Source organism: Grammomys surdaster, unplaced genomic scaffold (assembly GCF_004785775.1).
Source record: "Grammomys surdaster isolate TR1022 unplaced genomic scaffold, NIH_TR_1.0 182, whole genome shotgun sequence".
NCBI classification, from domain to species: domain Eukaryota; kingdom Metazoa; phylum Chordata; class Mammalia; order Rodentia; family Muridae; genus Grammomys; species Grammomys surdaster.
Genome location: NW_021604627.1, coordinates 2,139,388 through 2,163,710, shown reverse-complemented (window position 1 = coordinate 2,163,710; position 24,323 = coordinate 2,139,388). Strand labels below are relative to the sequence as shown.

General features: G+C 54.8%; 1 protein-coding gene across 13 annotated transcripts in view; it reads left to right on the top strand.

The window, feature by feature from the left end:
• The window catches only part of Bcor (BCL6 corepressor), a 123,578-nt gene that overhangs the window by 68,146 nt on the left and 31,109 nt on the right, over positions 1-24,323 (top strand). For 4 of the 13 annotated variants that reach the window (XM_028767806.1, XM_028767800.1, XM_028767804.1 and 1 more), the window contains exons 1-2: positions 11,640-11,890; positions 24,003-24,114. The exons of 4 other annotated variants lie outside the window; for them this stretch is intronic. In XM_028767806.1, the coding sequence (XP_028623639.1) occupies positions 24,097-24,114 (18 nt within the window). In that variant the 5' untranslated portion in view covers positions 11,640-11,890; positions 24,003-24,096. Of the gene's footprint in view, positions 1-11,132; positions 11,891-24,002; positions 24,115-24,323 lie in introns of those variants that run through there. 5 more of the 13 variants (XM_028767807.1, XM_028767801.1, XM_028767810.1 and 2 more) reach the window with 2 other exon arrangements.

The following is a 24,323-nucleotide window of genomic DNA, read 5'->3' as shown; positions in this document are numbered from 1 at the left end:
GTGTGTGTGTGTGTGTGTGTGTGTGTGTGTGTGTGTGTGTGTGTGTGTGTGTGTAGCACCTTGTCAATGAGAAATTTCCTGTTCGCAAGACTCAGCTTGCAGTTTCTGTCCTGCCCTTGAACTGACAAGTGGATCTCCGCGGCTAGAGTCCCGGAGAGCCTGGGCAGGCGGGCGGGGGCGGGGGCGGGAGCGGGGGCGGGGGCATCGGCGCCGAGGCCCCGGGAGCCGGGCTGAGCTGGGCCGCCGCCTGCCCTCCCGTTTCCCTCGCGCACCCGTGAGCTCCGAGCCGAGCGGTGACTAATCTGTGGCTCCGGGCTTCTTGGCGCGCAGCCCGGGCTCGCCTCCCGCCCCCTTGTCCCTCCTCCTTCCCCAGCCCCTGCACGCAGAGCTCCGCGGGGTGAATCGTGCGGGCCGCCTTGCCTCCTTGCCTTGCCTGGAATGTGGGAAGCAGCTCGAGGCAGGCGACTCGGGAACTGTCTCCTTCGACCCGGGCCCTGAGTGTGCGTGTGTTTCCTTCCCCGTAGGCACTTTGATCAGCATTTCCTCTGTGCCGTGGAGGAGCTAGAGCGAACGGAGGCTTTTTAACCCTCTGCATGCCAGATCCACTGAAGGCTCCAAGGGTGGGGAGACAGGTCCTCACCGATCGAATAGGTTTGGCCAAGCCGGAGTTATGTGGAGCCCGGCTGGATCCCAGGAATTTGCCCCTGCGTGGCACACTCATTTAGGGACAGCAGGCCGAGAAGCCCAAAGCCAAAGGGATTGTGCAGTAACCCAACCTGCCTGGCGAGGCGCGGTGTAGCTTGAAAGGCCCAGCGGGCTGTGGCTTCTGGAGGAGACAGGGAAGACTTGGAGGAACTGCCTTCGAGCAGTTCGCTGGCACGGGGATGCCTCTTAGTCTAGGGTAGGGAGCCTTGCTCTTGCCCCGCTCGCTGGGCTCCGGCCCCCACCCCCTCCCTTGGCTTGGCCTCGCTAGGGAGTTAATGATTGATTTACTGGCTCCGAGAGGCCGGCGCCCTCCCAAGCTATTTGTCTACGCTGAGGAGTTGCTGGAGAGAGGCGCAGAGGCCTAGGGAGCAGGGTCTTGCCTTGGTGGGGAAGCCGGGCTACCGACTGGAAAGGACGAGCACTTGGTTAGCTTCCACTAGGAGACTCTAGCCGTGTCCGCGGCGAACCCGCGGGAGGCCCTGCCTGGACGAAGAAGGGTGCCTTGGGAAGTGGCACATGTAAATGGATTGGCAGCTGGTGATTAGGCCTCCCGGTTTTATGAGTCATAATAGGCCGCCCGCCTACCCCTCAACCTGCCGGGTGTAGACTTGGTGTGCTGGGGCCCAAGCGGTACACTCTTCCCAGCCGCGCAGAGCGGGGATGCTCCAGGGGGCCTTGGCCGCCGTAAGCGTTGCGCAGGATTTCCTCTCATTTCTCGCAGAAGGCAACACAAACACCCTAAATCAAACTGCTCCGACAACCGAAGGCTCCACACAGACACATCAATAAGGATTTCGCCTCCCGCGTTCGAACGCACAGAAACACTTGTCCTATTTTTATGCAAATGACACCACACAAATAGATCTCGCAGGCCCAGGAGAGGGGCGGGAGGAGGAGGGACGCTGGCGCCCCACCAGGGGGCGGCGGGGGGGGGCGTCAATCCCGCACCTCGGGGCCCGCGCTGGCTCGGGTGCAGTGGGGCTGGCACTAACCAGGAGGCCCGCCCCGCGTGCGGTGGCTCCCTGCCAGTGCCGCCTAGTCGGCCGCGTCCCCAGGCTGCCTGCAGAGGAGGATTAGGGAAGGAGCGAAGCGAGCCTGTGACTAATCGCGGGGCCTCGGACCGGAGCACCAAGGCCATGTGCGACTGACAGGATCGACACTAGCCGAGGACACGGCGACGCCTCGCTTAATTGCAGGCTTAAAAAATTGCCGCCTGAGCTGCTCCAGTGCAGAAGGCCAAGGCATACGCGTGGGTCTGGGGAGTGCGACCTGGGGGGAAGGGGTTGTCCGATTTCTCGCCCGGAAAGAGGAAGGTTTGGCATCTCCTGAGCCGAGGGAGCTACACTGAGGGCCCCCCCCCCCACTTTGCAGAGTCTTCCCAAGGGCATGCTAAGTGAGTGTGGGTGAGATGGCCAGCCACCGGGGGTAAGGTTTTCTATCATTTGTCCTTTGAGTCCATGCCTCCCTCTTTTCACAATATACCCTGTGAAGGAGGCCTACAGTAACTGGGTAAGGTTCCAGCGAGCCTTTGAAAAGAAGAACCACACGCTAAACACTTTACTTTGATCTTTTTCTTTATTCACCGACTGAGATACAGGGCCCCCAAGGACCAGACGAAAGCCAAGTAAAGGCAGAAAGGATCAAGGTCATTGAGTGCCAAAAGTCTGGGGTCACAGACAAGAACCCTGGTCTCTTCGAAGGCCCGTGGTCACAGTCCCTGTGTCCCAGGCCTTCTTCCTGGAGCGCTGGGGCCTCTGAGGAGAGAAACGTCGGCGGGGCGGCTGGTCTGTGAGTGGAGGTGGGGGTAGGAAGGCGGTGGCGGGGAACCCAGCGAGAGAAGTTTCCACCACGCTCTGGTCTGTTGCTGCCAAAATCCCCTGGCCCCTCCCCGCTCGCACTGCCTTCCGTTGCCACCACAAGTTTGGTTTAACGAGAGAGCTCGGGACAAAAGCAAACCTTTTCTATAGACCCCGAAAACAAAGGGGGGAAAGAGACGCGCGAGGCCGCAGAGAAGCGGCTGCTGGCGTAATGGTGCCAGGCCGAAAGCAGAGCATTAGAACTGCAAAAGCCGCGCGGGCGGGAGGAAGTGCGAGGCAGGAGGCGGGAGCGCCGGGAGGGCGGGCGGGGGAGGGGCGCTGCGCCATGTTTCCGTGTCACCCGCCGAGTCGCCGGCGCTGGGCTCGGCCGCCGGCTCCCGCCTGCCTCCGTAACGGCAGAAAGCGTGCGATTAGCAGCCAGACAGGCGGGGACTCCGGGCCCACGGGGCCGCCGCACACGCCGCCCGCGGCCCCGGCCCGCGCTCCCCTCCCCCGCCCGCCGGGTAATCCTCCTCTTCGGTGCAGCGCTGTGTGCACTCTCATTAGAGCAGGGTGGCTTTTCTCTGCGCACTCGCTCGGCTCCCGCTGGCAAAACAACGCCTTCCCCGGCCGGGCCCTGGGCCAGGGGAGTCGGGGAGGGCCGGACGGGGGCGGGGTGAGGCTGGGACAGCCACGCAGGTTAGCTCCGCCGCCGGTTTGCTGAAGGTGGGGAGGACCCTTTGGCCCTCCCCCACGCGCAGTGTCAAAGCCGGAGGTCCATCCCGACTGTCTGCCCCTCGGGAGCGGGGGTTGGGGGTGGAGAGATGCTGGTGCCATCCTGACCTACTGCTGTCCGCGGCACGAGGCCAGAATGCGTGGGGCAGATGAGGGTGTCTGGGTTGAAGAGCGGGAGTGGACCCTGGGGAAGGTTCCCACAATTGGTTTTTGCCCCGTGTGACTTGCTAACGACCTCTTAAGGCCAGAAGCTGGATTTCAGGTGTTGTTGCCCTAAGACCCTCAGGGAGACTTAGTGCCCTAAGCAAGCCTTTCTGGCTTTGGGGTTGACCGCTCAGAATGGGTAGGGAAAGGGGGGGGGGGTGATGAGGCTCCAGTGCTCCGGAGCGCCCCATTTTCTGTTCCGCGATCTCTGTACACAACAGTAGACAGCTTCTCCCAGCACCACGCGCCCAGCTGCAGGGCTCAGGAGCAGGTGTTCCTGCCCGGCCAGAGTGGCGGCTCCGCGCCCCTCCTGTCCCAGATACGGGGCCCAGAGAGGGAGGGGAAAGGCTTGTTGGTGGCAGTAACTGGGGAACGTCTCGCCGGACCGCGGGGTGGCTCTTCCGTGCCTAAAATGGGTCTATTCCGGGGTGCGGACAATCGCCTGGAGCCAGGAGGGATCAGGAGTAGGACGGGCGGCCAGCTCCCCGTCTGGAACTGCCTTAGGGCCAGCGCTGGCCGTTCGGGGGCGGCGGGAGGGCTTCCGGTCCCCGTGACTGCGGCTGCGGGGCGGCCGGGAAGTTCCCGGCGCGGCCGCGAGGAGCACCCTCCCCTGGCTGCCGCCGCCGGGCAGCTCTCGGAGCAGCGCCCTAGGAAACCCCAGGGCATCGGGCGACGTCGCCTTCGCCTTGTGCGGGGATGGGGGGTTCAGGGATGCTCCCCGTTCCCCGCCCCTCCCCCCGTGGGGACCTTGGCGCGGGGTCGGGGACCCTGCGGGATCGGCTGCGCGCCTCCCAGCCCCTCCTCGCCGCTGCCATGGCGGGCACGTGAAACGCAGCTCGGCACCGGGAGCCCGCCAGGGAACGGCCTGGCCCGCCGGCTCCTCTTCGCCACGGGTCCAGGAACGCGGAACCAAGTCGAGCCGGGTCCCGCCGAGCTCTCTGCGGGCCTGCACCCCAGAACCGGGCCTTGAGGCCGCGCCAGACGGCTCGCCCGAGGGGAACTGGAGCTGACTAATGGGACGCGTGTGGGCCTCCGGAGAGGCCCGGCTGTCAGCAGATGCCCGCTCGCTCTGCTCTGCGCTGACGCCGCGACCAGGCTCTTTGGGGAAGGGCGAGAGGAGGGGTTTCCCCGACCGGTGGTTTCGGCTCCCTGGGGACAATCCGGCTGCGGCTGGCTCTGGGCTTTGGGTCCTATAGCCTGACCTCGAGCCGGCAGACTCGGGGTGCCTGGATTTAGGGGTGCCTACGGGGAGAAGGTGCCTCAGAGCTCTGAGTCAGTTATGGGCACGAGCTCAGTTCGACCTGGGGGTCGGATCTTCTTTGCTTGCGATCTGGAGCCCCTAGGAGCTTTACTGGGGACGGGCGGGGGGGCGATTTGCAGGTCACCTTGAGGGTGTGGACTTAGATACCAAAACCTTCAACAAATAGAAAGTCTTCCGGAAATCCCTCAGTGAGGAGGAAAGAATTGATAAAACTCAGTGAGAGTCCAGTTTAGTTGAGAGTTCTCAGGGTCTGGCCTGTGTGAGGCCTTCCCCGCCCCCCATTACAGGGTCTTGTGAAAATCAGCAGAGTTTCTTATTATTCCCAAGGAATAGCCACCTCATTGTTGACATAGTTATTATACGGTCCTCCCAAATATAAGCTACCTGTTTGGTTTCAGCACATCGTCTCGATGGAGAGACTCAGATGTAGACCAGTAGCTAAGAGGAAAAAAAAAAGTGCTTTTCGAGCTTGTGTCAGATGCGGAATAAATCCTCATCGCGCATCCCTGATTTTATTGAGCTTAATTACACTAGAAATCCAGCCCCCCACCCCATGAGAAGGCCTGAAACCCTGCAGTAGAGGTGCGACTTTTCCTGGAGAGCCTCGCCTTTGGAGAGGGGCTGCTGGTGGAAGGCAGTTAGGTTTGAAATGTCACTTCCAAATGAAAACGCTTTCCGTCAGCTTTTTTCTTTTTTTTCTTTTTTTCTTTTTTTTTTTTGATGCAGTTTTCGAAAGGAGCATTTTTTCGAGATAAGAAGTGACCGATCAAAATCGCGGAGGGGAGGTTGTAGGCAGCCGCTTTGCCCCAGCTTAGCCTTATCTTATCTTTCACACTTGCATGGCGGAAAAAAATTGGCTTATCTTTATCCCCACCCCATTCTCGCCTTAATTGCTAAAAAACACTGGTGTGTTAAACGGGCAGGAAGGAGGTCTCTGGATTGTCAGCAGAACAGGAAGATTCAAAAAAAAAAAATGTGGGCTTCTGGGGAAAAGAAGAGGGTGACAGTGTATTCCTTCCTCTAGGCCTTTCTTGTCCAGTGTGGAGGGTCTAGTCCCAGCTGGAAGGCACCATGATCAAATTTTCTTTTCTTTTTTAAAAGAAGAATTAAACAAAAACCAGTACGGCTTTGGCTTGGGCGGCCTCTTTTTTCTCAGCACCCTGTTTACCAACCTCTCTCCTTCATCTCCCCTCCAAAAATAACCAACCAAACAAACAAAACAACAGGTCAGTGGGTCTCTGGTTGAGACCCCTACCTTCATCTTCTCTCTTCTGTGTTGAGGGGTGGGGGTGCAGGGTTGGGACGTGCAGCCTGCTGGAAATCATTAAAATATATGCGGGTGTCTGCAAACACACACTTTTAAATCATGGCGTTTCCCCTCCACGCTGGTATATTTAAACTCCAGAGCGAGCTGGCTCTCCTCCCTCTCAGTCGTTTGTCTGTGTCACCGACAGGCCGCTAATGGCCGGGCTTCCAGGCGCTGTGCATTATGCATTAACCTCCTCCTACCGCTGCCCCACACAGAAGGTTCTGTCAGGCCTCAAAACGCAAACCACTCCACATCCCGGCTCCCTGCAATCAAGACAGGGCGGGGTGCGCTGCAGAGGTGCTAAAGAGCTGGAGCCGCTGGGGTATGGGTGAGGGCACCGCAGATTGGGCCTGGAGGAAGAATGGAATCAGGTAAATTGTGCTAGTGATTAACTTAAACCCTTTGAAACCCTTTGGAATTCTCAGTCTGGAGAGGTGGGATGGTGACCACCCCACACCAATCACTCTCTCCTTCTAGGTTCCCCCCCCCCCGCACTCAGTTGATTAGAATTGCACCAGTTCTGTTTTTCCTTCTGCTGGCTCTTAGTCCCTTCCAGACCCCACCAGGCCCCAGGTAGCAGAGATAAGCAGAATCGAAAATGGTTGGGTCCGAAGGCAATTATTTTGCAACTCTGTCCCCTTTAATTTACATTCCCACTTACCCCGCCCCTCGAGCAGGATAAAATATGCCCCAGAGGGTCTAGCAAAAACCAGAACCCCCCTCCTGGACGTAGTGTAAGGGGGGATCTGCAGGAGCATCCGGCTTCAAAGATGGCGCCAGACCTTTCCTCAAAGCCTCCTGTGTTTCTGCCATCTGGTCAACACCTAGTCAGCCTTTGGTAACAGCAGTATAGACTGAGATTCCAGAGTTCAGGGTCCTGGCATAAATGGAGCCTAGAGCAGGAATTTCCTGAGATTATTTCTGTGAATCATACTGGTTCTGTCCTTTGGGCCACCCACCTCCAAATAGCCTATAACTCTCCAAAGGCCTGTCCAACCCTGAATCTAAGGGTTTTCTGCCCAGGAAGGCAGCTACCTCTCTTCAGATGTTTTACAATTAGTAAAATCCTGAGGATCATGAATAGGCCTCCAATTGTTACTTCATTTGAGTTTTGAAAGGAAAACAAACTGAGCTAGATTGGTCTACCCTACTCTACCTCACCACACCACACCCTATGGATTTCATTTGCTAAACTACTGTAAGACTGGAACACCATAAATGTGGGGTATTTGTATATTTTTAAAAGATAGTTAACATTAACAGTATAGCCCACATTATATAAAGTAAAAATGCATCTTTACCATTCCGTGTATGGAGTGTTCCAATAACTTCAATAATAAATCTAGTAGCACCAGCCAGAAAAGCACCAGCTGAGGAGGCCTATGACCTATAGCTAGGGTTTCTATTATATACATAACTGTCATAAATGAATCCCCAACCACACACACAGTTGGGAACCCAGATTGCCCCTAATCGCAGGTGGGACCTCTGCATAGGACCTTACCCGAGACCTAGGGGTGGCCAGACTGGTGGAAATGCGGGAGGTCTTATAATCAGCAGAATTCAACAAGGAAGGACAGGCAGGTTTCAAGTTTGCTCCCAGAAGCTCCAATTTGGTTGCACAGTTGCAGAGCCTGCTTAGAATCTGCAGCAGGAGAAGGCCCGGGAGTCTAAAGTCCAGCCATATGTTATAATCACAAGACCTTTTCATGGAGGATGAGGCTGGTGGGGGAGGGGCAGCATTCGCCGCTCCATCTCGCAGTACTTCTCATTTCCTTGCTGATTTATTTTTCAGCTGGCAAGGCAGCCTCCCTTGCCTTCCGCTCACTTGCTCATCTGCTGCACTTTGCTTTCACTGAAATCCTCCTCCCTTTTCGGAGTCCATGGTATATATACTGGCCTGACACCAGAGTCAGCTCCAGAAGGGCTTAGAGGAGGGCAGAGGAGAGGGCAGGGAAGAGCCAGACCTTAAACATCTGAGGCAGACACTGGGCACCCCAGATCCAGTAGTGATCGCTTTGAGTGAGGTGAGTGAGAGCACAAGAGGGGAGTGCTTTTCAACAGCTCTTTTTTTTTTTTTTTCCAGGCAACAATTTTGACTAACCAAGCCAATAGGTGTGATCCTTCTCCACTTAGGGACCTGGGGAAAATCTCACATTTTAATTCTCAGTGAATCAGAAACAACACCCCCACCTCTGCTCGCGCGCGCACACACACACACACACACACACACACACACTTGCATGCTTGCTTCTTAGGACTCCCTTAATAAGATATTTTTAAAATCCCACAGAATTGGGAAATCCATCCCTAGGAGGTGGAAGAGAAAACTTTTAATCCCACCAACCCATTGGAGAACATCTTAGAGTCCAGAGAGTCCCTTAAAGGAGAGGGGATGACTGCCACAAATTATGTCAAAGGCGAATTTACTGGCCTGTTTGCCTCCAGCATCAAATTTCTCCAGCAGTCAGCTTTCACCTAGGCCCCTTCGCCCTTACAGCCTCCCCCCTCATTTTAGCTCTAGGACTTAAAGTTAGACAAACAGACCCCATTGTCAGCAGGCCCTAGGACTAGAGAGGCCTCGGGCTCCACACTCGCCTCCTGGATTTTCCGAAAGTTCTGGACAGTTAATGTAACTTGGACGCTGGGAAAAGCCTGTTCCTGAGAGAATTGGGAGGTGAGAAGAGGGGGAGAGAAGGTGGCTGGGCATCGAGCCAGAGCTTCTGCGGTGCGGCCTAACCGAGCCGGATGAGCCTGGCACTGCTCCGCTGTTCGTCCAGGCCAGTCCTCCTGCCCAGCCCACAGCCGCACAGCGGCCTCTCTGCCTGGAACCGTGTTCAGAGTTTCCCCACAAATACTCAACTCCAGCTTTCCCGGTTATTTAAGACTTGTTTAGAATAAAAAGGAGTCGCTTCAAAAAGAAATGTTGCTACAACACAAAACCAGCGGCCTTTCCCCCAGCTGTGTCTGTAACTCGCATGCGTTCAGTCTAATAACTTTTAATGTCAAGCCCTAAAACGTCTTTATAAAAAATAGCTTTACAGCATAATAGTCCAGGTGTCTTTCTGCTTGTTACCGGAGATTAAAAAAATGTGTAGGTTAGCTTTCAGAGACACCCCCCTCCGCCCCTCAAGAAAGACCAGGAAGAAAAAGACATGCATTCCATTCTGCAGGCTCAGGTCCTGGAAGCATTAGCGGCCCAGCACAGCTAGGCACTACCCGCTGGCCCGCCTGTCTTTTGTATCAGTTGTTACAAGCAGCTCTGGAGCATGAAGATTTAATTCTGTTCAAAGTTTCGGGTTTCAAACGGTAGAGATGTTTCACTTCTGCTTTGAGAAGGGCTGTTTTTATAACTATGCTGAGAACTAAAACAAAATGAATACAATTGCCCCTAATATCAGTCCCAAAGTCAGTAGTGGGTGTCATTTTTAAAAGGAAAAATATCTTCTAGCTTAGAGATGAGATTTTGGCCTTGACCTTGACTTAGTAATCAACTTGAGATGCTTTTGATTAATTTTTGGCACGCAGACTCTCCAGGATATTTTAAAACTTTCCGTGTTGGTTTACTAGCCACTTCCATTTCGGACTTAGACTCTCCTCAAGCCTGCACCGTCCTATCCTTAAGCAGAAGACATACTCCAGTCCGTCCCAGAATCAAAAGACCCCATAGAAGCACCGAATTGGGGTAACCTTTTGGCCTCGGTGTCAGAGCTCCCAGCCTGGGTGCCCTGACTTCCCTTCCCGCTAGCTTTACGAAGTGGATCTGGGTTCGCCCCTAAGGTTCTGCGCTCAGGGGAGGCCGGAACCTCGCTTCTCCGCTTCCCCCTTTCGCTTGCCTGCCCCCCCCGTAACCCCCCCCCCCCCGGCGCCCAGAACTGCTCCTGGTGCGTAGGAGAAGCTCGATACGTGTCAATTGAATTGAACTGCTGCGGGCGCAGGCTGTACACTGCCGCCGAGCCCTGATCTGCACGACGTTACCGAGTGAAAATTTATGGGCTGAACGGTGAAGCCAAAAGTTGTTCCTGGCCAAGTAAAATAAAACGCGGGAGATACTCTCACGAGGCCGAGGTGAGACATGAGGGCAGACCTTCCAACCATCGGAGGTCCCGACCGTGAAATGCTCAGGAACTGGGAGAAACTCAGGCACGTCCCGGTTCCCTTTTTACGGTCCTCCCACCCCCTTGTGTCCCCAGGAGCGCCTCCCCCCTCAACACACAATTCCCACACAATTGAAATGTCCGGGGAGCAAGGGCGCAGAACTGCCACTGTTGCCCGTGGTGGTGTTTTCACGTAGCTTTTAGCACCTGAAGGGGAAGTAGCTCCACTGGGAAGAAGGGGCGAGGTGCGGTGGGGGTGGACGCCCACGCGCACTCAGGCTCTGCTGAGCTGGGTCTCGGAGGGGACGCTAGGCCGAGAGAGCGCAGCGCTGGTGGCGAGAGGAGGCAGTGGCGCCTGCCGCTGGGGTTTGACAGCTTTGGCAGAGAGGAGTGCGAGGCGCTTTATGGTAATTGCGGTCCTCCACTGGCCTTCTGGGTAGCAAGGGGAGTCTCGGCGCGCGGCAGGGAAAGCCGCCCCCGCCGCCCCCCATTCTTGGGGCCGGGGATCTGTTCGCCGACCTAGCCGTCGCCGCTGCGGAGTCGGTCTCCACTCCCCTAGGACGTGAGCCTTGGCTGGGCGTGAATAAGCTAACTCGGGCCGGAGCTGGGACGGAGAGGACAGAGGGCGGTAGAGTTGGGGGGGGGGGTACGAGGACACGACCCGCCACCCAGGTGGTTGGGGGTTCAGATGTGGCGAGGCCTCAATGCACCCAGCTGGGAATCGGTGACGGCCGATGAAAGTCGGGAGAACCTTTCCTGGGGAATCACCCCCTCCCGAAACCCCACCGTGGAGGCGCCGCAGCGGAGGGTGAGCGGAGACTGGGGATCTCAAACTTGCGAGAGCTGGAGGCGGCGGCAGCGGCGGCGGGCGGGCGGGCGGGCGGGCGGCTGTCGCCCGAGCGCTGCGCCTGAGGGGGGAGGGGAGGCGGCTGTTGGGAGGGAGGGAGGGCGGGCGGAGGGAGGGGGAGGAGGAAGAGGAGGGAACCTGGGAGGGGGGACGCGTTGGGATCGCGGCGTGCGGCAGCAGACGGAGCCCGGGCTCCCAGCGGCAAGGTGAGGCAGAGCCGCGCTCCGGGCTGAACGGCGGCCGAGCTCTTCGGCCGAGGGGGAGACGCGCCGGAACCGAGAGCGGGAGCGAGGCGGGCGGCGGTGGCGGAGGGGGACCACGCGAGCCGCCGGGCGGAGAGCCCGAGCCGCGCTGTCGCCGCGGAGGGACGACTTGGCCAACACACTCGCTCACTCACACACACACACACACAGACACACACACACACCCAGCCCGAGCGGGCGCTCTCGGCGAACCGTCAACATGGCGCTGGGGCTCTTGCCCGAGCGCGGGCGGCAGCGGCGGCGCGGGAGCCTCTGAGGCTGCCGGAGCCCGGTCCAGCTGCGGGAGGAGAGGATCGCGCGGGGCCGGCGCCACCTGCCCCGAGGCTCGCAGCCCGCCCCGCCCCGCCCCACCCCCACGCGGCCCAGAGCCCACCCCTCCGCCGGGCCGACCCCGGGGACAGCAGAGCGGCTGCAGACGGAGGCGAGCGAGCGCGGCGCTGGGAGTGGACTGCGGGCACCAGAGGAAGCCAAACTTTGCTGCTCGCTGCGCTTTCCCGGCCGGAGCTCCTCTGCTCCTTAGCGTAGCCGCCCTCTCCCGACCCCCGCACACGTCCACCCAGCCAGCCAGCCAGCCGCCCCCGGATCTTCCTCGCCGCCTGGACTCCGCTCCGGGGAAAACTTCAAAGCGCCGGATCGCAGGGCTCCCTGCCTACTTCCCGACTGGGGATTTCAGGTCAGTGCCCGGAACACCTTTCCCCGGGGGCCGCGGGCGGGCTGGCGCGCCGGGGACTGCAGCCGACCTCCTCCTCCCTCCGAGGGTTTCTCCTCCGACTCCAGTAGACCCCCGTCGGGAGGTTTAGCTACCTTGCTCGCTTTCGTTTTTACATCAGAGCTGTAAGTTATTAAAAATGCAGCCAACCTAAGCGGCCCCCGCATGGGCACTAGGGAGGGAGGGACTCGACGGGGGGACCTGCGGCCTCCCGAGGGGTAGGGAGGACCGAGAGTTCAGCGAGTGGAAGTTTGCAGCCTCTGTGTGTCTGCGCGGGAGCGCGGTCGTCGCCGAGCGTCGGGAGTCGGGGGGGGGGTTGCTGGGCTGGAAGCTGGGAAGCTCGTCTCGGCGTTACCTCGCTAGCAGGAAGGGGAGGGCGGCGGGTTCCCGTCTGCTTTCTTTTTCGACTCGGAAAAGAACTGTAAAAACCCCCAGCCGCCGCCGCTTCGTCTGGCCTCTCCAGGGGCCGGTGGTGCCTCCGAGTGGAACGACGGCTTGTGCGTGCGCTAGTGTGTGCGGCGGACGCCTCGGCCCGAGCCGAGCTCGACCTGCTGTCGTCGCTCAACTCCGGAGGGGAGTCCCGGGTTTTTTTCTTGGCTTGCCCCAAAGCGTGAATCACGTGGAATAACGGGGGAAAAAAAACTACTAGGAAACCATGGAGAGCCGGAGATTCGGACCGGACCAGACTGCCGACCCATCAGGTCAGATGCATTATTTTGTAAATGTTCTTTTAAGATTCTAATTCGACACCCCCCCCCCATTCCCTTCCCTTAGGGAGACGTCGTAGGGTAGGTTTTAAGTTCGAAGCCTCCTGGAACCGGTGTAGACTGCTTGTTTAGGGACCGCTTGGGCGAGCGAGCAGAGCCCTCAGCTCTCTGCTAGGCAGTAGGGAGCATGGTGGGAAGCCCTGATGGACGTGTGAAAGTCTGCGGCCCGGGGAAGTTGGTCCCACTCGGAGGGCGGGCGACACGGAGGCTCTAGTCGAAGAGGAACTTGCGCACCGGGCGCGATCCTCGGCTGAGGCGGGGAGGGCGAGGCGGCACAGGGCCAGCGCTTGGAGGGGGCGGGAGGCTGCGCTACTGAGCCACCGCAAACCCGGGGGCTCCGGGCTGTGGCGAGGAGCGCCTGCTATTTTCGAAGAGAGCCTAGGAGCGCCTAGAACGGAGTAGGGCGGCTCGTGGCACGTGTAGTCCCGACGGACTTCTGGCTGGCCGGTGGCTCAATGGAACACGTACCCACGTCCCAAAGACGACCGAGCCCGTCCCCTTGGAGGCCGAAGCCGAGCCAGGCTTAATTTGCTGTTAATGAATCTTTTCCAGAAAGTCCCCGACCTCCAGCTAGACGCTGTGAGTGCCCGCGCGCGAAGGCGCGCGCCGCTGGCGTCTAGAGGGGTGGGGGTTGGGGAAATAGAAAAGCGAAGAAGGAACTGGAGGAGGGTTACGTTTATTTAAAAACAAACCTTAAAAAGAAACCAGCGCTCCTCAAATAGGTATTCGTCCTGCCTGGTTGCATCTAGAACTAGACAGTCCGGGGTTTTAACTGTGGAACCCCCTCCCCACGCACCCTTATTGAGAGGATGCTAAGGGACGGACGATACTGCTATTTGGTTCTAAGGTTAGTTCCTTGGACGGAAAAAAAAATCCTTTAAAATGGACCCGGGAGTAAAAAAAAAAAAAAATGAGGAAATAGCCCACCCCAGAAGGTGGTGGGTGGTGAGCAGACAGACTTGGGTATTTCTAGCCATCTGACACTTCCTGTGGCATTGGAAACGGACACCACCACCGGGAGAGATCGACCTGTGCACGGTGCTGGATTTTGCCAACAGAATTGCTTGTGTTGAAGGTATTTTAATTGTCGACCTCAGAGACGCCTATATGTGGACTCTTGGGGAATACGCTCTTCTCGACCTTTCCGACTCCATCCCGGACTTGTTACCTGGTCTAGGTTACAGTGTTGCCTCTGGTGTTTATTTGGGGTTGGATTGTGTCGCGTAGACCTACGCGGAGGGGTGATGATTGATATGCCATCCGGGTTTAATCTGAGGCTGGTCTTTAGTGTGCGGGTGTACACCACCACGTACGCGAATTGCCTGCGGTGGTTAGGGGATCACGCGGGTTTGGGTCACCAGGCGCTGGGCGGGTAGGTCTGGACTGGGGCTCGATCGGCCCCAGCTCTCTCCTTTGAGGCGCTGTCACCAGTAGGTGACTGAGAGTTAATTAGGAAGTGTTCTCTGGATCAATGGGCCGCACAGCTCATTAGCGATTCTCTCCAGCCCTTTGCAGGGCCAGCCTGGCCTCCGCCTCCCACACAGCCCGGGCCCCCGCGGCCCCGGCTGCGGAGAGTGCGGCTGGGAAGTGGGGAGGGGTGGTCAGTGAGGGACAGCGGGCAGGCCAGAATAACTTCGCAGGGCGGTGCGTTGCGTGCGGCGGCGCGAGGTCCTCACAGCCCGCTCTTTCTTCCTGCTCGCGGCCGCCTCCACTGTGTCTTTAACTCGCTCTAGCTCGCTTTGCTGCCTGGCTGCTCCTCCCCGCCTCCCTCGCCTATCTCTTGTTCTCTAAGCACGACGCCTGTGCTCCCCGCCCAGTTTGGGATTAGACAAGATAAAAATAGGACTGCCCAGCGCGCAGAGCTCTGACAGTGCCCGGGTAGCCCGGCGGATGCGAGCGCAAGGGGTAGGGTCTGGGGAAGACTAGCAGGGTGCTCGGGGCGGCCAGATTCTTATTGGACCCTCACCCCCTACCCCGCAGGCGCCGTCACGCTCGCTGGACTCCTTCCGCTGTGAACCGTGCGGGCCAGGGGGACCTGAGCAGGGTCTCCGCGCTCTCGCGGGTGTTGTTGGTGTGCGGGTGATAGATCGGTCTAGACAGGCATGCAGACTCCCTCCCGGCTGAAGGACGGGGCGGGGGGGGGGCAGTGGAGACGGCAGCAGACTCCCGAGAGCTGTGAGCGAGCAAGCTAAAGCTAGCCTGCGGGCCCAGCAAGTCGGGCTTGCTTGCCGGGTGGAAGGCAGGTTGGGGAGGGGGGTGTCTCTTAACCCTTTAAGTGCGGTAAATAGTTTAATGGGGGGGAGGGACAACGAGACTAGTAAAAGTGACTGGGGGTAGAGTGGTCCGCGGGGTGGGGGCCTGGGTTCTAGACCTACTAGTGTTTTCCTTTCTCTTCTGTGTTCATCCCCCAATTCTTTCACACATCGATTGCAGCTGCTAGACAGAGTACCAGCTTGACCTAGTACTTCTGTTTGGGGGAGCTGTGAACACAAAATGGGCACCCTCACTTAAGAATCTTGAGTTTCAGAACAGACTGTGTAGACCTCTGTTTCCAACGGGGGACCTGATGCATGTGGGGGATACTCAAAGCAAGAGAAGGTAATGGGGTAAAGGTTCTGACCCAGACTCCTCCCAGGCCCCCCAGTCTGAGATGCCAGGCCAGTAAGTACAGTATGTATGCATTGGTGGGAGAACACAGCATTCCTTGAGTTGTACATAAAGAAACACTTGAACTTGTGAATAGCTATAATAATCAGGCATGTGTGAGAAACAATCCAAATCAAAGGTGGTCTGGACACTAATAAAAAAATCTATCACTTGTGTATCGATGAACTACAATTTAATGCAACTCACCATAAGTTAGTCTAGTTCTATTCAGAGCTGGATATTGATAGGTAGGTCCCCCTACAGATAATTAACTTATCCTCTCCCTTCTTTTGCACTTAACAATTTGTGGCCTAAGGTTCCTCTATTTATGTTTAAGCTGCAAAGCCATGCTGGTCAGGCCAGGAAATGAACTTCATTATATGGATAGCCAAAGAACCTAAGCAGTAGAAAGGAGTGCTCAGATTAAGATGTATCCCTGAATGACAAGTGCTGGGACAAATCAAGAGACTTTGGTCCCTATGTCCTAATAGAACAAGAGATACATAGGAGATAAAGAACTGGCCAAGAGGAGTGTAAACATGAATGTAGAAAACGTACAGCAGGGCAAGATATTCTAAAAGAAAAACTATAGATGTCATGAAGCGGGGAGCCGGGCAGAATTTCTACGTGTTGCAAAGGCAAAACCCATTTAAAGAAGTAACCAGGATCACTTGGGAAAGCACAAAAGGCACGCATATGCATACATCCCCTGTGCTTAGATACAGGGGCCTAATTACCTCCCCTTTGCCTTGAGGTAGACTTTTTCACTACTGAGACTGAAAGTAAAGGGGCAACTATCTTGACACGTTCTCAGGGAGATAATGCATTTGGCCAGTAGAACATGGCAAAGCGGCCTTCCAAACAGGTGGACGGCCCTTCTAGGATTACTTCTAGTTAGTTCTTGCCCTGCTGGCTAGGCAGCAGGAATTCTGAAGAGGCTGGGAGTTCTTGACCTTGGGTGGCCGGAAGGTGACGGAAATGGCAGCAGTAGTGGTCAGAGGAAAGGTGCGAAGGTGTAGTAAAGTTGGTGAAGGTGGAGCAAGGCTTGGACTGAGAGAGAGAGGGGGGGGGGCCGGGCGGGAGAGAAGTATGCCCTCTGGGAGAAATAAGGGGGAAGAACGGATGCTTTCATTTTGGTATGCTTTATTATATATTTCCCCTCCCTGCTGGAAGAGACTATGCCTGGGATGGCCTGTGCAGGACTCATTAGCAGGCGTCTCAATGACCCCAGATGTGTAAACTCCTGCTAGGGTTTAGTTTGCGCGGGGCATTTATTTGCCTGGTCCCTCTTTGTCTAAACCCAGTCAGGAATTCCAGTTTTTATTGGGAAGATTCCCACTTAGGTGGAGCCCAGGCCGGGTGGGGCAGGGCTGTGCTGTGAGGAAGGCTGGCAGCTTCCTAAAAGGCCCCAATGCTGCCCCAACCCTAACACAGCCCTCGGGAGCAACCAGCGGCCCTTAACAATGCCACCCTGGTTTCCTTAAGGATTCATCATCCAGACACCTAGTCAGGCAGGGTGGGGGAATCCAACGGGCCAACCTCTGGGCTGAGCCTTACCGCTCCAGCTAGGAAGGCCCTTTGTTAGGTTCTAGTGTCCTAGGAGTCGATGAAGACTGTAAATACAAATATTTTTGCCTAGGAGTCTCTTGGGACACTCTGGATCTGGTTTAGTAGGGGGTCTCTCCCCAACTTAGGCTTTGGCTGACCACCATGGGAGGAACATGGTCAGTGTTGACGGCCAATGGGATTTTTTTTTTTTTTTTTTTTTTTTTTTTTTTTGCCCCAGAGTTGGTCTCTCTGCTGAGATCCAGCTGGTAGGTCTGGGAAAATCCAACAAATCGAAGCACAGGAACTCCCATCCACCTCTGTGGTGGTCCGACAGGTCTCATCCCTGAGCACTTGGCCCAAGGTATGTATTTCCCTAACAGATTCCCAAAGTTGCTCCCCAACATGTCCCTGAAGACGGGCCGTGTATATTTTGTGGGGTAGCAGTTTTTGTCTTCTTCCCGGGTACTGCTGAAGGTTCCCATTCTGGCTGACTGACACTCAATTCCGTGTGTCCTCAAGCCAGATTCTTGTGGTATGGCCCCATTTATTTTCTTCAGAGAGCAAGTACCCACACAGGCTGGGCTCCCCACGATTAGACAAATGGAGAAGTCCACTCAGAGAAGATCCTGACAGCATAAAATATAATTTGTGATCTAAAAGACAGTTTCCAGTATAATCTCATTATGCCTCACAGACTCCCGGTGTTATTTTGTGGAAGGCGGACAATGATCAATTTACATTGACCCGGGGCTGGGCGAGCTTTTAGATGGTAATTGCCATATTGATTTGCATGCAAAAAGGAGACCTGCTAAAATTAAAGACCGGAAGCTAAATTAAACTAAATTTATTGTCTAGGTGCAAACCAGGGGAACTATTGGGGGAGGGAGGTGAGTCAGGGTAGGTTGCCAGGGGCAGTACAGGTAAGAGGCTAACTGAGCTTGGGGGGCAGTTTACAACTTTCCCGGATATCTTTGCCTTGAGATTTCAAAATGTGGGAACGGAGACGAGTTTAGGGGAAAGTTATAAAACGGTACAACTGTAGTGAAGGCCCTAGGTCTTTTAATGCTAACGGTAACTATAAGGGAGAGGGGAGGTTTATAGGGTTACGTGTGTGTGTCTTCCTGCACCATTTCTGGCACTCCCCACCTCCCATTTCTATTGTTTTGATTCTGTGGGGCCTTCGCTACGGTGTCAGGGACACCAAAATTTGTAGAGAGAAAGGAAGCACGGAGGTGGGGGGTTGGGTGCTCCTTCTCCTCTCCTCTCTGGAGCAAAAGACCTTGTGGTGGGCATGAAGGTGTTAGAGGCTAAGTACGCCCTCCACCTTGGCGAGGTCCGGTGGGTCCCCAACGGATGGGACTGTGGGCAATTGTCTCACGATGGAAGGTCGCAGGCTCGGCTGGATGGCAATTGCCTTGGAAGCCGCAGACTCCAGGTGGCCGATGTTGGGGGGAGGGGGAGGGGAGAATTGAATTGGAGTGGAAGAAGGTGTCTACCAGAGCTTCAGGCCTGCCTAGTGCCAGGGTCAGGGGGTCGCCTCGAGAAGTCCTGGCATGCTAGGCCGGTTCCGAGCCAGGCCAGGCAGGAGCTGGAAACTCATCTGGCTAGCCGAAGCTGGGAAGTTTTATGAAGAGAAAGAAAGCCACTTGCTGGAGGTCTGGCTGGGCGCCAGGTCAGCTGGACCGCATGGCCACTCGGAGTGGGGGTGGGGTGAATGGAGGGAGTGTGCAGTCCTTCTCTCCACCTGGACCCTCTCCATCTCGGTGGCTCTACCGGGTCTATTTCAGACTGGGTCCTTGTTGAGGCTCAGAGGCTGGCTAGAGTGACCAGATGTCTGGTGCCTGAGCCAGTCCTCACTAGGCAAAAGGCGAAGATTAATAAGCCTTTGATTTGAAAGTTCCTAATGCAACTGAAAGCCTGGGCCTAGGGGTTCGAGCAATTGGGGAGAGAATCTTGAGACCGTATCCTGGGAGGAAAGATTGGGAAAAGGAGAGTCTTCTATTTTCCCTGGTGGTTGGCTTTTGGTTTGGGATGTTGGGGTGCCCAGTAGGGCCTGATATCTACAAGTCACTTCCCTGATATTTTCTTTTCCCCTCCATCTGGTCCCTAGGGTTTCCTCTTGGAGCTTTAAGAGATGTTGACAGATGTAGGATTCCCTCCCAAAGGCCTTTTGCTCGATCTAGACAATCGATTGTATTATGTGACAAGTCTAGGGTGGCCATCTCAACCACAGGACCAGTACAGAACAGAGGCCAGGCCACCTACAACTGATGCTTGGCCCCCAACCAGGGCATCTCATTGTGAGAGATTTGTAGGAGGAGACTGTGAAAGCCTTTTCAGTCACCTTAGAAATTGCTGTGATGTTTGGGGGAAACTGGGCTCTACGCTCATACTGGACGAATCACATAAGGTTCATGTGCTGGCTCTTTACCTTGTAGTTGATGATACACACAGGCTTAAGATGCCTTCTGAACTTACTTGAGGTAAAGACAATATGTGAAAATGGGGATTTCAAGTGACACAATTAGGCCAATAATTGGCTCCTCTCCGCAACTCCAGGACTGAGTTTGACCATGGCCCATTTTTACTAGCTGTGTGACCTTGGGGGCAGGTTATTTATGGCCTTTGAGCCTCAATATGTTTCTTCATTTGTATGACTGGGAATAATTATCTACCTTTAGGATCAAAGACACTGTTTGGCACACAGTAGGCCCAGAGGGTTAATAATTGCCTTGAATTCTGTCATGTTTCTATAAGGTGCTCCTTAGTTCTCCAGTGTTTCAGGGACCAAGGATGCATGCAGGTCAGCTGCTTCCTCCAGGGACATTCCTCTGGGTAGACCTATATGGGCTTCTCTCTCTCTTTGTTTAGAGTTCTTTGCCTTATGCCTTTAAGGGATTCCATATGCAACGACTTGGGATTTTTCCCCCTCTTAAGTGGGATCATTATATGGGTCGGAATTGATTCCAGAACTGGTATCTAGGTGCCGTTTGGCAAGTTTTCCAGTCATTATTTCAGGGGAGGGGACAGGAGCTGCTGGAGGAGAAGACCTAGTTGGAAGAGGTGAAGGAATGGCCTGCTGCTGCCAGAGGTACTGTGGCCTGATAGGGATTAAGTCCGGATGTTATGAAGGCTCGATGTGGCTTTCAATAAAGTCAGCCAGAGATTGCTTCTTTTTTATCGATATGTATTTAAAAGAAATTACTAGCATGAGAAGAAAACCAGACCTGTATGGATCCAGGCCGGTAGTAAGCTACTGTGATCAAGTTCCCTCTTCAACTCCCAGAGGGGAAGTCAGATTTTGATTGAAGCTACACTTGGTTCTTGACTCTCAGGGGATGCCTGCTCTGAAACAGGAGCTCTCCCTGCCTTTCCCTCCCCCCTTCCCTTCTTTCCCTAAAAGCCTTTGTGCTGAAAGAGCTTCAGTAGGCATGAATCTCTGGTCCCTCTAAAGAAAGCCTTGCAACCTTTGCTGACGTTGGTTTGTGAGCAGTGGGTTTTACCAGGCCAGCAGTTTTGCCCCCCGCCCCCCCCCCCGCCACCGTTTTAGCTCACTATTTTAGAGGTAGTGTGTGGAGAGAATGCTCCTGACTGTTGTAGTGGCTGCAGTGTGGAGTTCAGCTGCTTAGAGTCTCCGTGACCTTTGGGGGAGACCCCTCGGAAGGGGCAGAGGTGGGAAGCTTGAGGATCCAGGATTGTTTTCGAGGGTCTGTTTGTTTTCTCCAGCCCGGAGAGGCTGAGGGTGGAGACCGGCAAGAGTATGTTCTAGCTTTGAGTCTGAGTTAAAAAAACTTGATTTAATTGGAGAAACTCCTAGGCATTTCACAGTTCTGTACAAATGCAAACTTGAAATAGCTTGAGACCTACGTCATTTAGGAAAGGATAAATGAAGTACAAAAATGTTCAAACTATGTAAATCTTTGGAGTTGTCTGCCCTCCCATAAACACATGACAAGTGCCAAGGCATCTCCAGTCAAAACATCCATGGACCCGGCAGTCTCCATCCTTTGTATTTATTATTTTATTAACAGCATTTTACACAGCATTTAACAAGCCCAGACTGCCCGCTTTCCACAGTGACTGGGTGGAAAATGGGTGGGGGCGGGGGAAAGTGGTCTACAAACCCCACTAGCTGGAGAGATCTCCAGATGGAGAGGCAGCTTATTTCTACTGGCCAAAAAGGAGCCAAAAGTAGTACTGAGGCGAGAGCTCCCTTCCTCATCTAGGAGCATGTTTGGGCTTCTAGAATGTGTCTGCTCCCAGCTTCCACTTGGAAGGTAAAACAGGATCTACTCCTGGCTACTCTGCCCCCTTGGTTATTGGTGATCTTCAAAGAACGAGGATTTGTCTGTCGTCATTCCATATCCTGGTGGAAAGTTTCTAACGAAAAGTAATGCCTTTCTTAAGTCATAAAATGAGCTTTGTATGATTATTTAATTAAAATCTATTTAAGGACCGATTAGGCGTGTAATTTGCGCTAATAATGACGATTATGGAAATGTTCAACTTAACCAAAAATCATAAAGGAGACATTTTGATCAGTGGGGCGACCAGTAAGTATTCAATGAGTTGGGCAATTTCTGAAAGACCAGAGGCGGACCTCTGTGGCTCTGCACAGAACCGCAGACATGCCCAGCGTCTGTGACAACCTCAGGGGCTACAGGCCTCCCTATCACAGGCCCTGCCTAGCCACTCGGTCCAGTGGCCTAGTCGTGTGAGCAGTCACCTCTTCCCATCCAGCTTCTCCAGACTCTACCAGAGGCACAAAGTCTGGGAGAGGACTGATAAACCACAAGGAAATCACTGCGAAATGGCGGTGCTCTTGGGCTTAACAAACTGCATGGAGAAGCGCGCTTCCTTGGCTGGCCTTGGCTAGAGCCCGGAGGGGTGGGGTTGGGGGGAGCCAGGGTCCCTTGTTCCGGAGAAAGCTGCCAGCTGCTGGTCTTGGTGCGAAGGCGAAGGCAGACACAATGCTGCTGTTGTTGGTTTGATCTCTAACTGTGGATTGTTAGTCTGGCTTTAACTATGTGGTAAGGGGGGAATGTGAAGGCTGTTTACAGCGAGTGCAAATAATGTGACAGCTGTTGGCGCGCGAGCAGCGCTGCGCCTCCTCAGCATTCACACAAAGCGTGCACTATGCAGGCAGGCCCTGTAGAGGAGCTGCAGAGGTGGCCACCACTTTGTGGCTGGCGCTTTCGGATGAGAGAAAGCTGGGCCACATCCCGTCACCAGTCAGATCCCCAGCACACACCTTAAGGACTCCCCTAAGGGTGGGGTAGGGGTGTGGGATGGTTTGCATGTTGTGGTTTAGGGATCTTGTTAGACAGGGGTGTCAGGAGAAGGCAGGGAGGGGAATGTTGGGGTGGGGGCCCGGAGTGTCACTGTCTAGAGGGGTTTGGCCAAGATCTATGAACGTGGGTCCTCAACTGCTTGTGTCAGAGTTTGCAAGATTTGAGACAACAACCAGCAGCCCCAAGTAAGCTTATTGGGAAGAATGTGTTATTAACTGAAGGCTTTCTGGGGATCCCAGAGGCTCTGAAGGCTGTTCTTCCTCTGCAGTGGCTCTATTCAGATAAGTTAGAGACAGGCTCTGCTGTGTTCTGGGCACTGGGCACTGTTCTTCAGGATGGAAATGCAAGTGTGTGGGTTCAGGATCTGAGGGAGTATGCATTTTCTGGGGTTGACTCTGAGCCCCATGTCTCAAAAGCTTCCCCTGTCAGAACAGGCTGGCCTTCAGCTTCAGCCACTAAAGGCCTGGTGGAAGAGGCACCACTCTCCGGGCACTAGATTGGGTCGGAGAACAGGATACAGGTGATGGCCATCACTCTGTCCAATCCTGACAACGATGCATAAGAACTTGGGTCAGTCTCTTGGATGACCTGGGGCAAGCTGAGAGTAAAGGGTCATCCTAACTCCCCAGGAATCCCAAGGTCAAAAGAAGCCTTCCGGGGATATAGGGGATATAGAAGGGCTGTCCCCGGGATATAGAAAATCTTTTCAGGGTGACTGAATTCGATAATCTCGCCTTCTGTGTTACTTTGGCCCTTGTGTGGACAACCAACAGGATGTCCAAGTCTAGATACTCACCACCCCCCAGGTAGGACTTCTTTCTACATATTCCCCTAGGGGAGCTGGAAGATGCTTCTGGAGTGATACATGAACTTCGTTGCCAGTTCTATAAATTGGTCTCTTTTTATGACGTGTGCCATTTTCTGTAGGAATGTTGCTTGCCTTGGAGGAAAGGCGGAAAGATAAACAAGCCTGCAACGCCAAAACACTGGCAGTCTTTCCTTCCTTCCAGCTCCCTTAAAGCAGCCGGGCTGTATTTCCAGGATTAGACTCATGCTTGTAAGGAGGGACTCTGTTGGCTTTTTTTCCCCCCAAGCAAATGCAAATTAGAGAAAAATAATTTTCTTTCAACGATATGCAATGTATTAGTCACTTGGTATCGTGCTCCAAGGCAGGCCTCATTTGCGTGTCTGCCAGCTCGCTCACATCTGCTCGGCGCTGTTGGGGCATTTTAACCTTGGCGGTGTCGTGTCTAGTCCCATGGATCAAGAAAGAGTAATTAAGCTCTGAACAGCCACAAAAATTCATGGGTCCCCATATATATGGCTTTGTTTTGGGGTTCTTTGAGTTCCAAGGCTGAGTAGCAGACATGGAATTCTTATTGTTCCTTGTAAAGAAAATGAATATCTCTCTCCTGCCCACCCCCAACCCCCAGCCTTCCCAGGACTTCCAGGCTCTGCACAGTCAACAAGAAGCCTGCATGCAGATTTCAGGACCCTTGCATTTTGCACCTTACTTTCTTAAAAAGTTCCTTTGTGCTTCCTAGGGATAGCCTTTTGTATAACTTGTTACTTTCTGTAGCAGATGTGTTTAGTTTATACAAGGCCTTAGTGGAGACTGCTAAGTACTCCACTGCTTAGCTACTATGTAAGTGTGCTACTGTGGCCTTGATTGATGGGGGGGCATTTATTTAGGATTCCTCTCTAGGTTGTGTGGATTCCCTAGTTGGGGGGGGGGACAGAACTCTCTCTGTGGGGCTAGACCAAGTATTAGGCAGGGGGTAGGGGGAGATGGGATCTGAGAAGGAGTGCTGGTTTTCTTCCTAGGATCTAGGTGCTGAGTCCATCTCCTTTTCAAGGAACCTCCTGTTTCGAGATTCACCCCACCTGCGCTTTGGTCGATGTGGCACAGCCTGAAGGAATGGGAAAAGAACAAAAGGCAAGGAATCTCTGGCCATTCCTGTAGAAGGAGGGGGGGGGGAATAGCCATCCTTATCTTTGGGTTGGGAGTGGTGGTAAATCTGACCCCATAGCTGGGACTCTGGGTAGGGGATGGATGCCCAGCACCCCACTTTTAGTAGACTCTTGGGGTTCACCCTATCCAGGGCTCCATGGCTGTCCCATTTTACAGTACACTATACTCAGCTC